The sequence below is a fragment of the Bombyx mandarina genome, chromosome 12 (assembly GCF_030267445.1).
Source record: "Bombyx mandarina strain Sakado chromosome 12, ASM3026744v2".
Taxonomy (NCBI): Eukaryota; Metazoa; Arthropoda; class Insecta; order Lepidoptera; family Bombycidae; genus Bombyx; species Bombyx mandarina.
The window spans coordinates 9,229,268-9,244,073 of record NC_143219.1 but is presented as its reverse complement, the minus strand read 5'-3'; the positions used below and the strand labels follow the sequence as shown (position 1 = coordinate 9,244,073).

Below are 14,806 nucleotides of genomic sequence, written 5' to 3'. Positions count from 1 at the left end.
TGTAGTATTTAATAAAACCCTTTTCTTCATATAAAATGCATTGTGATGATTACATTAAATAAAAGTCTCAACGTGCACTACTGAAAATTATAATTTATTACTAGTTATATAATACTCACGTTTGTTACAATAATATAGGTGTTCGCAGCAAAAAATCACAGTACGTACAAATCACACTAATGAAAAATTTAATTAAATGTAAATAAACTTATGATTTACCTTGTGTAACATAATGAACATTTACGACACTTAAAAATATATTTTGCAGTCTCAATCAAATAAATCTTACAACTACGTCACTATATTAGGTTTATGAAATGGAAAATTAAGATAGACATCAATAATTAATTCATTTTGGTTACATTTCTGGATTTCCAAATTCTTTCAAAAAAATATTGTCAAGCAATTTTTTTATATAAATTAATCCGTCGTCGGTATAACAGTTATAGCAAGGGATCATTTATGAATATTAATGGTCATGAATCACATAGTTTGGGCCTTGTTCCTTTCTAGTTTAAAAATAACTTCATCTAATGTGAAACAACACGAAACCGATATACCTACAAAAAATTGTAGAAAATGTTTTTATTTTTTATTTTTATTAATTTAATTTTTATGTCTAAAATTTAAATAGGCATTAGATGAATGCGTCGAGCGAACGGGAGTTGTGTCCAGCATCTGTATTCGTAAAATAACTTGTATTTGTTTACTTTGGAGGGTAATAATTTATTCGCATTTCATGCGGTCCTCTTGCATCTTTTATAGGTCGGCTCGTAGGTTGCTAGTATTCTTTTACATAATAATCTCTAAAGGTGATGCTTGACTGTTATTAAGCCGACCAATTAGGTATCTCCAAGATCCTGTTAACTGGTTTTCGGACCTTGATGACTTTGTGATGTCTCAATTGCATTTTAAATCGGAAGAGATCACTGCTTAGCGCTGGAAATAGGCCGGATGATGATACATACGCAGTCGCAATACACAGTTTGTAGAACATTGCACAGGATATTAAAATAAACGAAACATGCTGAATGTACTAGTATTATGCATTTTTAAACTACTGTGGCTATATTGCTACACGACACCATTGGCATTTTTATAGAATTTACCCTTCGATCAAGTATTTACTGAAATATAAATGTCCAAACATTTTTTCTGTTTAGTTTCGGCACCAAATTCTTATCTACCTCATACGTGTATTTTAGAATTATATTTTTGCATTATAACAAGAATATTACAAGTGCTTCTGGGTCCGTTACTAATTTGAACTTTCATATGTCTCAACAAAATATGTGAATAAACTGGAATTGAATATAAAATTAATTTAGCGGACATTTTGTTACTTTACACATAAAATTACTTCGAAACACTCTGCTTTCTTAACTTTACATTACAATATAGGTGATAAGTATTTCACTTGGATAATTATTAAATTGCATATTCATTTCTCTTGTATAGTATAGATAGAATAAGTTAGAATTGTTATTAGTATTTTACAAAATATTGGCTTGGAATTTAAGGAATTTTAGTAATGCCATTGTCCATAAATGAAACAGCAAAGTTTTTATTGAGATCAATTAAGTTTTCATTAATATGTAACCAAAATAATAATTCTGGATATGGAAGATAAATGAAGTTTCACACAATTGTCGTATTATCATATGAGTTAGCAAAGGTCTAAATAATACAGCAAAAGGTTCAATATATGCATCCATTAATTGTCACTAGAATTCAAACGCACACACTTAAATAATTAGTGATCATATTCTAATTTAACAATTTTTAAAACAAAGCATTATATTAAATATATTCATAGGCGGTGGGATGTAACACACTTATGTTCAGAATAATATAGCATATTTATCTTTTTAACTAATAATCATGTTAATAACAGCATTTCACAAGAACACATCGGCAAGACTATAAGAGCTTTACATATCATCATGATAACTCATTGTGGGTGTATAACATCTTTACCGAATTTGTGCAAATGGTCAGTACCAAGTCTAAACAAAATTACACTAATTTTAAGTTTATTTTGTTTCAATCGGATACAGAATATTTGACCAAATGCGCAGAGTAAGAGGCAGCATAAAATAAAATATAAGTGAAATTGGAGAGTTACATAAAACACTTGCAATGTCAATCTAAACCTTACATTCAAATATACAGATATAATACTATACTACACAAATAACAATATTCAGCAACCTTGTTATAAGAACTAAGAGTGCAGAGCTATTATTTATATTTAAAAAAAAAAATTATAATACTCTAACATTGTAAGAATCAATATTTTATGTTATTGATGACATACTAGGAAGTTAATAAAAACTTGCAACTATAATTTTAATATGAAACAAGTTTCTTATTTTCTAGACTGAGATAGATGTAGCACTAGTATTATTTGATATCTCTTCATGACAATTTTTCATTGATTATAATTTTAAGGTCAATCACTAAAATATTTTGTACTACAGTTGGTTTTTTAAATTAATCATCATCAAGTTCTATTACAATCGGTTCAGTGTTCTCGGTGGTTTTTGTATATTCTTCTTTTAATTGATGAAATAACTTGCATTTTGGTAATTTTAACTCATCAGCTTCATCAATCAAATTTTTCAATTTTTGAAGTCTACCTATATCAGGGGCAGTGGGGAGCAAAAGGGTCTTGGCATCAGTCATCCATTTATCAAAGCTGTTAACCCTAAAGTCAATTGTTTGTACCATTATATGCAATTCATCCATGTCATACCTATAGTATAAGGTTTTTTTCTCCCACTTACATTCACACATAACTTCTGCATGTTGTAAGCATGCCATATGTTTGCATTCACTACATGAAACAGACGATAAGAAGCAAGTCGTTTTGCAGATTTCACAAAGTCGTTCATCATCACCGAGCAACTCAAATGCAGTTCTGCGAACATTCTTAATACCTTTGTCTGCCAGCTTTCCACGGAAAGATCCCTCTTCTTGTGTAGCGCGCATTAACTCTTTTTGTGTTTGTAATGCAGTATCCAAGTCTAATCTATCTCCTTCTAATGCCATTTTACATATAAGTTCATCATGAGAAAATACACAGAATCTTTTTAATTTTTTGTAATGAGTGATGCATTCTCGTCCTATAGGTAACCAATCAGGAGGAGCAAAGTTAACTGCCTCAGCAAAGTTATATCCTTGATTAAATCCAGCATGATATGCTCTTGGAAAAGTGATAACAAACTCTCCAGCTTGCTGATCAGTTCTGTAAATTGGCACCCCTGCAGCCATAAGAATGTTAGGATTCATTATAGTAACTAACTGATGCAGTAAATCTGGTTGGGTTTTGAAAAGGTCAGGAGCTGCTGCTTTCATTGCATTTTCTAAAAGTTCTGCTCCACTCCCAGGTACTCCATACCAAGTTTTTGCTTCACCCCAATGTAAATAATTTATAGAATAACTCCAGTGATCTTCATTATGCCAACAAAATGCTGAAAAGCACATCCCTACATACATCCAAGGGACAGTCATACCTGATATGTCTGCATTAATAAATCTTAATACAGAGCCTTCTAAGACTGGCAAGTTATTGAGGTTCCAACCAGAATCAACATATTCTTGATCACCAGGATAGAGATTTAGAGATGATTTAGTTGGGAATCCAGAGCCGTGGTCCATTGAATGTAAATCTGCTCCATATTCAACCGTAACATCTTCCTCTACTGATGAAATTATTCTCCAAAATTCTTTCTCTGCAACATTAGTGGGAACCAAATGACCAGACATGCTAAAATATTCAGATTTAAATTTATCTGCCATTTCTCCAAACTGCTGAAGCGTATATTCTCTTTCAGCTTGAGCAAACCCAAATGCCTCTGCTGGTTTATGTACCTCTGCCGCAATGCAACAGGGACATCGCCAGTCTCCATCTGGCACAGCTGTCAGTGGTGGTTTTAAACAGAATGTATGATAAGTATCTTGACAACCATTACAAATGAGAAGCAGGTCATCTCTGTGATCCTTTTGGCAAATTGCACAAATATAAATTGCTAATGGATCCAAATCATACCGCGGTCTTTTTCTGGATTTAGTTATATCAAATTCTTCATCATTGAGTCCTGGCATTTTAGGTCCTGGTCCATAGCAAGCCAATCTTCTTAACTCACGGTTTCTTTTTAATACTTCATTTTCTAAATTACTTTTGGTCAAATCTATTTCAATTGTAATATCTGAACCTGTTTTTGTTTTCTTTATACTTTTGCTGAGCTTTTCTTCTTTCACTTCGCTCTCATCCTTGACTTTGGTAATTGATTCTACTGATACTTCTTTAAACATTAATTTTCCAGGTTCTCCAACCTTAGATTCAGTTTTTGTTTCAGTCTTTTTAACTGTTTTCAAAATATCAGCTTTGCTTTTCTCAAATATTTCATATGGAAGTAATATTTTCTCATAATTGCTCCTTAAAAAATTCATTGTACTGGTATTTTGACTGTAACCCATGGAATTTGCTATCTTTCGCCATTTTTTAGGAGTATTACAATTTTCGAAACCACCTTCTTCATCAACCCAAAATTTTAAACAATAAAGGTCCAGAGTTTTATTTTCAATCATAGGTATCTTTAAGGGGGAGCCTTGTAAATCCCAAAATTTTAAGATTTTTTCAAGAAACAAAAGTTTTAACCTCGTAATAGCTTCCAGTTCATTTACTTTTTGAATGCGAGGAACAAATTTCAATTTGTCCACATCTAACGAAAAAGGTGGTTGCCATCGAGATGGTGGCTTAATTTTGCAAATTCCTGTTTTCTCAGCCACAGGACGAATTTTAGCGATATAACTCAAGGGATCCAAAAACTCTTCAGCTGTAGGTTCAAATACTGGAGCCTCGGGTGGCGGAGTGAAAGTGAACTCCGCACTTTTTTGCATGGCGTTTTTCTGAATATTTTTGATATCCATTTTGCTGGGACAAAATGCACGCACTGTTTCGACTTTATTTATTTGTCACTTTCTTACGTGGATCATTTTTGTTTATAGTTGCAAATGAGTACGTGACTTTTCACCATGTGTAAATGGCTCCTAAAACACAATGTGAATTAAATAGGAGAGTCAAATTTATTTAATTACACAACACCCACTATATGTACCTAACAAAATACTTTCAAGACACAAATACTCACTTCGCTGTGTGATAAAATAGCTTAGTGTTTTAAATTTAACATTTTATTGATCTTTCTTTTGGAGTCTTATTTGTAAAACACAATCAGTGTGCACTGTCGGAACTGTCTCACTCAAACTCAAATTGAATACTGTTCATAAGTGTCCTACAGTGTATACATCGCCGTATTTTACTTTACTATCTAGTACCAATTACAAACATTCATCCACAATCTAGTGACTATAATTATATATTTATATATATTTAGATTATTCTCTTTGGTCGTTTCATTGATTTACTGATTCTTCCGTCAGTCTATTGAATACACCATTAAATGCAGAATACGCACTGAAGTATGTCTATGAGAATACGCCAGTCTTTGGTAATTTGCGATCAATCAACAAATATGATAAACGAAACGTATACATTTAAGTTTGCACAACACTAGATCAGACTTGTTCACACATTAAAATCATATTCGCTTCAGCATTTTTCTCTATTTCTCCGTAACGCGAATGTTAGAGAAGGATGAACGATCCGCCAAATTTCCGGCTTGTGCAGTCTAGTAGAAACGTATTTCTATGTAATAGTACAAATGGTTGACATTTAATATCAGTGTGGCTTCTAGCCAGTTCTAGCGCCCCTCCCTTAATGCCGGACATGGATTTAAAGGCTATTTTCCCTCATTTACATTAGTCAGTAATAACATCAAATACAAAAATCAAAGCGTAAGTGTTTAAGAAAGCCGAGAAAATTCGTAAGGTAACAACTAATCGAAACCGTCTAAAACAGTCTCGGTTCATTAGCGTTCTTCATTGTATATCAGACACGTTCCGTTAAACGTCCGGCAATTTGCAGGCCCTAGTAGAAAAGATTCGCGCAGAGTTCCTTACGGCACGCGCCGCCCTGCGTCGGTTACTTGCTTAACTAAGTACAGACGCCCATCATAGGGTACGGCATCTTTTGCGTGCGAACATGCGGATATATTGGGTTGTCGCTTTTAAATCATAATGACTGCATAACATGAAGTCAGCCATGAGTCATGAGCTTCTTTGTTCTTGTTAATCATAAGACAATATTAAGTAAGCGCAGTTAGGCATGTTCGGCATTCGCTGTTGAATGAAGTTGGTCAAGACAAAATACTTTCAACGGACAAATAAACATACAAGGCTTTACCGATTACCGATACTAGTTACATTTATGGTGACACCATAAAACATTCTATCGTAGTTTTCATATTATAGGCGGTGTAGCTAAACCATGACCAATGCGAATATTTCTACCCTTCATACGATCAAAGAAAGACACGGTAAGAGATAGCTCAAATTAAAGGAGCAGGATCTTTCCGAAATTAAAAAAAAAAAAAAAAATCCCTACCTAATCTGATAGCTTTACGCCTATATCAGCGTAACCTTAACTAGGTGAGCTCACGGGGCTCAAACCTGACGACGTTGCTCACACGAACCCTAGCAAGAGCCGTGCTTCGCAGAATCTACCACCGGATCGGAAACGCGACCCACTGAGAAGATTCGGCGAGAAACTCAGTGGGCTGTGTCTGAGGGTTAATTTACTCGTCGAGCCCTTCGTCGCAACCGACGGGTTCGACGAGAACGATGACCGGTTAAAGTTGTACTTACTCATCCGCAATTGACAAGAATACTTTTTTTAACTTGCTCCTATTTAATTTTTATGATTTTACAATTGGCGAGTAGTTATTACATGTCAATTTTTAACAGGTTATATTATTTACTTACTTATATTATTTACAGGTTATACAGGAATAAAAATCACAGTATTCATTTTTTCGAAGTAATGTATTTTTATTTACAGACTCATCTTTATAGGAAATAACCAAAAATCAGAGAAAAAAATATTGAGATGACGTGTATTTTTTTTTTATTGCTTAGATGGGTGGATGAGCTCACAGCCCACTTGGTGTTAAGTGGTTACCGAAGCCCATATAGTAGGTACTACAACGTAAATGCTACCACTCACCTTGAGTAATGAGTTCTAAAGTCTCAGTATAGCTAGTTGTATGCGATGAGAAAGAATATGTGAAACCATTAGAATTAAGCCTTAAAAACTTAAGTATTATTATGATGTAATAATCATATAACTGCGTGAGGTCTAAAAAAATCAACTGAATATTCTGCATTTATGAAATACAAAATATTATCATAAGTAGGTATTTTAAGTACATTTTCTATTATCATTACAGAAGTGTAGGCACTCAATAGTCGCGTTGATGTTGAATGTCGCGGTAAATTGCTTCATTCCCATAATTAAGAGCTGCTAGGAAGCTAGTCTATAATATTTTTGTTCTAGGTATATTAGATTTTTTAAGTTTTACTTTACTTTTTACTATTGATTTTTTTTTATTAAGGTAGGTTAACTGGTAGCCCGGAGGCCTTTTCAGTTTCGTCAGGACAGATGTGCAAACACAGGCTCATCCAGGAGGGGTGGGATTTGCTAACAGCTACCCGAGCGCGCTCAAAGGAGACCTTATCATCTCAAGAGCAGCTACTTCGCGAATGAATCTGCTACCGGATCAAAATCACGTAAGAAGATTGGGCGAGATTATTGAACTATTAATAGTATTGCACAAACTAAAAAAGTTTTTGGCAGGTAGGTACACGAGAAGTGCACTGGAGTGCTGTGTGAATAGTATTCAATTTAGTAATTTTTGCCTAGTGAGGTTTAAACATAGCCCAAAGGATTGCGACATTGAAGTGGCAGTGGGCAGGACACATTGCTCGCAGAACGGATGGCCGTTGGGGCCAGAAAGTTGAGTGGCGACCGCGTACTGGAAGACGTAACGTGGGTAGGCCTCCCACAAGATGGGCCGACGATCTATTGAGGTTCGCGGGGATCCGCTGGATGCAGGCTGCGCAGGACCGGTCTTTGTGGCGAGGCTTGGGGGAGGCCTATGTCCAGCAGTGGACGTCCATGGGCTGATAAGAAGAGGTTTAAACGTGTAGCAATAATGCCTTAAAAACGTTTCAGATTTGTAAAAGTGCACATATCTGAGAAAACGAAATACAATCAATGTTTATGGATTCTCAGGCTCTTCCAAAAAGTCTAACACTCAGTCAATTTTTCATCATTTTAGTGAGATATTATTTCATTTCATTTAATCTCTTATCACCTCATTTTATTTGCTTTCTTTCCATTATCAATTGTTTTTGTTCCATTCTACATTTAATATTATAGAATATAGATAAAGTAAAAATCAAAAGATTATTGAACTCTCAATAAATTCCCAAAAAAGTCCATTAAAAAGCCTGTAAATAACCACCATTTTACTGAGAATAAATCTCATCCCATATCATCTCATTTCATTTAATTTCATGCAATTCATTATGTAATTTACTGGTGGTAGGACCTCTTGTGAGTCCGCGCGGATAGGTACCACCACCCTGCCTATTTCTGCCGTGAAGCAGTAATGCGTTTCAGTTTGAAGGGCGGGGCAGCCGTTGTAACTATACTTGAGACCTTAGAACTTATTCTCAAGGTGGGTGGCGCATTTACGTTGTAGATGTCTATGGGCTCCAGTAACCACTTAACACCAGGTGGGCTGTGAGCTCGTCCACCCATCTAAGCAATAAAAAAAAAACCAAATTAGTCAACTTCATTATATCTGACGAGTCGGAAAAATACACTGAAGTAGGAAACCTATGGAAATGAAACGTCAACAAAAAATTCGTGCCACTGTGACGTCATCTGGCCACAAAACATGGCGGCTTTAGTGCTGCCCAGAAGATTTTAATATTAGTAGGTTTTATCGATAAATGTTCCTGGCTTATTTTATTTTAAATATTGTTGAGTATGAATGTATTTGTAGAATTTATACTTTAATAGGAAGTAAGTATATTGTTATGTGCAAAGATGATGTGATTTAGATATTATGTGAAATCTAAGACGAGTTCGTGCTTCAAATTTTCCAAGTAAACGATATGACGATTTTTTAAATTTGCTACACTGATTATAAAAAGTTGTCGTTTGCCACAAAACATAAAGATATGGCATAGTACAGTGCCATCAGCCCATTTCTAGCATGCTGAATGTTATCGTATTTTGAGTACGTGTTTTTCTTAGACTATTACAATCTATTTTAATTGTTTTGCTGACTCTAAAGTCCGTAACACACTACCGCAGCGCACCTCAAGGAAGGTGCACCGCACTACCGCACCGCACGCAAATTTTAAACTTATCAAGGGACCGCCTGATAAAAAAAAACACCTATAGAACATTTATTCGTTAATGAAATTACAAACGTCATTCCTTGTGACTTCCTCTCTAAAATCACTTAAATAATAAATATTTAACGAATTTACAACAGTGTTTTACTCACTGCGGAATAAAACTATTTTATTTAAATAGTTCCGAAGAGATTTTGTCGGTAGCCTTTCCCGAAATATCTAAACAGAATGTCTAAATATGTTTTGATGACATATTTTAAAGAGGTATTTATGATTAGTGTCATGATGAATAGATTCCGACCGAAAAATGGTGTCCGATATTTCGGATTCAAATATATTAAGTTTATAATCTGTTTCGGATGAGGGCTCCATAATAAATTTAAATATATATAGATAATAGTTTTGGGGCATCGACTTTCTTGAGATCCTATAAAATATGTTTTAATTATTATTTTTGTATGTTTTAAGCATAATAAAATTAGAAATAATAATAAATAATATTAAATCGATATCAAAGTCAATAAATAATGTACAACCCAAAACAGACGGCCGAACTGACGTGACAATGACATTTGGCGCGCTAAACATGGCGGATTTTTGGCCTCATTAGACGGAGACGGAGACATTTACGTATATTCATGTTTCATTTTATGTACGCACTGAAATACTGTTATATTGTTTTCCTGCGAGTTAAAGTGCTGAGTAAGAACGAGATAGATATATGTTGATGTGTGTGCCTTCAAAATGGGTGCTATTTATATAAGCAATTGTACGTATAGAACAATATGTCGTGTCCATAGACCTATATAGTAGGGAATGAAACATGAATATACGTAAATGTCTCCGTCTCCGTCTAATGAGGCCGAAAATCCGCCATGTTTAGCGCGCCAAATGTCATTGTCACGTCAGTTCGGCCGTCTGTTTTGGGTTGTACATTATTTATTGACTTTGATATCGATTTAATATGATTGCTTATATAAAATTTCTTATTTTATCATGCTTAAAACATACAAAAATAATAATTAAAACATATTTTATAGGATCTCAAGAAAGTCGTCGGAACTATTTAAATAAAATAGTTTTATAACACTATTGTCAACTCGTTAAATATTGAATAATTAAGTGATTTTAGAGAGGAAGTCACAAGGAATGACGTTTGTAATTTTATTAACGAATAAATGTTCTGTAGGTGTTTTTTTTTTTATCAGGCGGTCCTTTGATAAGTTTAAAATTTGAATCACTCTCAAGTGAGAGTGATTCAAATGGTGCGGCGTACCTTCCTTGAGGTGCGCTGCGGTAGTGTGTTACGGACTTTAGAGCAGCAAAACAATTAAAATAGATTGTAATAGTCTAAGAAAAACACGTACTCAAAATACGATAACATTCAGCATGCTAGAAATGGGCAGATGGCACTGTACTACGCCATATCTCTATGTTTTGCGGCAAACGACAACTTTATAAAATCAGTGTAGCAAATTTTAAAAATAGTCATATCGTTTACTTGGCAAATTTGAAGCACGAACTCGTCTTAGATTTCACATAATATCTAAATCACATCATCTTTGCACATAACAATATACTTAATTCCTATTAAAGTATAAATTCTACAAATACATTCACTCAACAATATTTAAAATAAAATGAGCCAAGAACGTTTATCGATAAACCTACTAACATTAAAATCTTCTGGGCAGCACTAAAACCGCCATGTTTTGTGGCCAGATGACGTCACAGTGGCACGAATTTTTTGTTGACGTTTCATTTCCATAGGTTTCCTACTTCAGTGGTCGTGTCCCTACTATATAGGTCTATGGAAAAATAGAACTACCACTACTACTGTCAACAGTGTCAACTGTCAACTTTAATAACCTACTAACAGTAATAACGAAAAAAAGCGCGGGTAACTTTGAAGTAGGCGGTGATGTTTTTGGCGTCTTTTGTTTAAAATTCATTTTATTGTGTAAATAATAGGATTATTCTAGTGGTAGTATTATTAATTTAGTTTATTTATTAATATTTTGTGTTATTTGTATATATTTGGAGCCAGTAGGTAAGTTTTATGATTTTTTTTTTCTTAGTCCCTGATGAATGTCATTGAAGATCCTGGGGGGACAACCCCACAGGTGTCTCATGTTGTCACGATTAATAATGATTGCTCGGAAATGGAAACTGAAAGCTCTTTATTAGACACAGATGCTTCAGAAACCAAAAGTAATACAAGTACTAAACGAAAAAGAGCCTTATCTCGTAAAATTTGTAGGCATTGTAATAAAAAGAGGAGACGTCATAAATTGCCTTCCGATGTTGTTTGCGAAAGTGACTGCCACTGTGAAAATGTTATGAAGAAAGAGTCGTCAACAGTTTTTAAGACACCTCAATTAGCACCCATCCCAGCGTCACAGCCCAAGCAGATTGATGTTACTAATACCAGTCTAACTGAACCTCGCACACCAGTCGGTAGGAAATTATATGAAGCATGTGATTCAGCTCCTTACACCATTCACATCCAAAAGGTACAATCATGTCCAAATGACAATGTTTCTATCAATCCAATTTCTTTTGGCCGTTTCTTAAAAAATAAATCCATTAAAAACATAGTTAATGGAAGCCTGAAAAAAATAGGTAGAAATAGATTAGTTTTAGCTTTCACTAACTATGCAGACGCAAACTCTTTCTTAGAGAATCAAGCAATAAAACAAATTAATTGTAAAGCCTTTATTCCTACCTCATCTGTAACACGTATGGGTGTAGTCAGAGGAGTACCAACAGAATGGTCCGAAGACGAAATCATAAAAAATATCACTGTGCCTTTTGGATGTGGAAATATATTAAAAGTACGCCGAATTAATAGGAAAAATGTGGTAGAAGGGAAGACAAATTATGTTCCAGTAGAGACAGTGGTTCTCACTTTTGATGGCCAGGTTTTACCCAAGAGAATATTCCTTTGTTATAACTCCCTTCCAGTTGATTTATACATATTCCCAACAGTTCAATGCTTCAACTGCTGCCGCTACGGTCATATTAAAGTCCAATGCAGATCTACTCCACGTTGCTTTAAGTGTGGTAACAATCATTCGGGTGATAGTTGCAACATTGATGAGGATGATGTAGTATGCTGTCTATGCTCAGGCTCACATTATGCAACCAACAGAAAATGTCCCGAATTTAGTAGACAAAAATCTATAAAAGAATTGATGGCAAATAATTGCATTTCATATGCTGAAGCTTCCAAGCTACACCCACCTGTGACAAAATCCTATTCGGATGTTTTAACATCCATTGCAACCCCTTCATCTCCTTTAAAAAATACTTTTGATATATCTAAAGGTAATAGTAATAAAACAAGCACTTCTTATAAAAAAACAGTATTTATTCAGTCAAATAGTGTTCCTAAACAGTATAGTAAGGGCTATGACAAACAAGCTCATGCCGCACTAACCAAAGACTACGACATTCCTTTGCCCACAATTGGCTCACTCAATGAAAATAATATGCCTTTATCAAATATGTCAACTAGGGATCTTATCATTGTTTTAATTAAATCATTAACTCAATCCAAAAATATGGTTGAACCGTCCAACGCTGCTATGCTAAATGTAAGTAACCTTTTTAATAATAATATCAATAATGGATCCATCAACAATACTTCAGTGGAATTGCCGCAGTATTAACTCTAAAAAAAGTGATATTTATCACCTTATAAATTTGTATAAACCAGTTATCATTGCAATACAGGAAACTTGGCTAAAACCAGGTTATAACTTCAAAGTTTCCCAATATTTATGTGTAAGAGAGGATAGAACAGATGGCTATGCTGGTGTAGCTTTACTTGTTCATAATACAATACCTTTTGACCACATTCCTATTGCAAACCATAGCATTGATTTCTCTATAATAGCAGTAAGTATTAATAAAATATGTTTTGTTTCGGTGTATATTCCACATCCTACATCATCAATCTTTGACGAAATTGAAGTAATTATATCACAGCTCCCAAAACCAGTTTTAATATTAGGGGATTTTAATGCACAGCACCAAGCTTGGGGTAGCACCAATTCCAGTTACTATGGTGCAAGAATATTGGATATACTGGATTCTAACAACTTTTGCATCCTAAATACAGGAGTCGCAACACGGCGCACTCAGCCCCATGAAGGTATCAGTGCTCCAGATCTATCGTTAACCACCCCTGGCTTAGCTTCCTTACTGACTTGGAAAACACTTTCCTCTACATACGACAGTGATCACTACCCCATATTAATAACTTTGCCCAAAAAATTAGTTAGAACAAAATTTAGACGCCCACCAAGACTAAAATACAAAATATGCAATGATACTGACAGTGACAGATGGACAACGTTTCGTGAGCATGTTGCAAAGAAAGTGTCCTCGCTCCCTCATATAAAAAAAATAATCATTCCGTTTGTGCTGATGCTTTGGCCTTGGCTATGATAGAGGCTGCAAACCAAACATTTCTCATTAAAAAATCAATTAATAATATACCTTCTCCTCCGTGGTGGGATAGTGAATGCTCAGCGGCAGTGAAAGAGAGGAAAAAAGCTGAAATAAAATATAATGAATGCAGCACTACAGAAAATTTTGATAGTCTAATCATAATAATTAATAATACCCGTAAATTATTTAAAAAAAAGAAATGGGATAGCTGGCGAGCTTTTTGCTCATCTTTAGCCCCTGATGTTCCTCCATCGACTATTTGGCAAAATATCCGTAGATTTAGGTCAGCATTTAAGGAAACCTTGCCACAGTTTCTTGATGAGTCTGTGGCAGATAAATTCTTAGACAAGTTAGCCCCTCCTTTTACTCCACAAATGCCCATTTTATCACCTCACCTTTCTTTTTTTCCACCATTAAGTAATTTTGCTGATCTCGCTTCTCCTTTTAGTGTTATAGAATTAAAGGATGTGTTATCTTATGTAAAAGATTCTGCACCAGGTATTGATGGTATTCCATATTCTTTCATTGCACATTTAGGCGACTCAAGTTTGAATTATCTGCTACATCTTATCAATTCCACCATAACTTCCGGAGAAATCCCGGCTTCATGGAAAATTCACGAAATTATCCCTATTTTAAAACCAAACAGAGCTCCATCAGATCCTAACTCCTATAGACCTATAGCCCTTGCCTCAGTTCTCTGTAAACTAGCGGAACATTTAGTGAAAAATAGATTAGAATGGTATCTCGAAAGTCAAGGTCTATTGTCACCAAGTCAGTATGGATTTAGGAAAGGAAAAAGTACCATGGATAGCTTAGGTATTTTTTCTACAGATGTAAGATTAGCTTACTCAAATAATGAATCTGTTCTTGCAGTCTTTCTAGATATCTCTGCCGCATATGATAACGTTGATCTTCACATCTTAAATACAAAACTATGTAAATTAAAAGTGCCTCCAATTTTCTGTAATTTTATTCATAAACTTTTCTCTGAAAGACAAATACAAATAAATATTGA

The 14,806-nt window shown here is 34.6% G+C and overlaps 2 protein-coding genes across 2 annotated transcripts; one reads left to right on the top strand and one right to left on the bottom strand.

The window, feature by feature from the left end:
* Positions 1-73: 73 nt before the first annotated feature.
* Positions 74-6,076, bottom strand: LOC114247952 (lysine-specific demethylase 5). Its single transcript, XM_028181042.2, has 2 exons — positions 5,157-6,076; positions 74-5,055 (listed from the first exon to the last, which is right to left on the bottom strand). The coding sequence occupies exon 2, from the start codon at positions 4,933-4,935 to the stop codon at positions 2,494-2,496; it is 2,442 nt and encodes an 813-aa protein (XP_028036843.2). The 5' UTR covers positions 4,936-5,055; positions 5,157-6,076; the 3' UTR covers positions 74-2,493.
* Positions 6,077-11,402: 5,326 nt separating this feature from the next.
* On the top strand, positions 11,403-13,655 carry LOC149501795 (uncharacterized). Its single transcript, XM_089731933.1, has one exon. The coding sequence runs from the start codon at positions 11,418-11,420 to the stop codon at positions 13,002-13,004; it is 1,587 nt and encodes a 528-aa protein (XP_089588059.1). The 5' UTR covers positions 11,403-11,417; the 3' UTR covers positions 13,005-13,655.
* The last annotated feature ends 1,151 nt before the right edge of the window (positions 13,656-14,806 follow it).

What these genes read in the sequence shown, in the direction of transcription:
- LOC149501795 (XM_089731933.1), top strand. Translation starts at nt 11,418, where the DNA reads ATGAATGTCATTGAAGATCCTGGGGGGACAACCCCACAGGTGTCTCAT.
- LOC114247952 (XM_028181042.2), bottom strand. Translation starts at nt 4,935, where the DNA reads ATGGATATCAAAAATATTCAGAAAAACGCCATGCAAAAAAGTGCGGAG.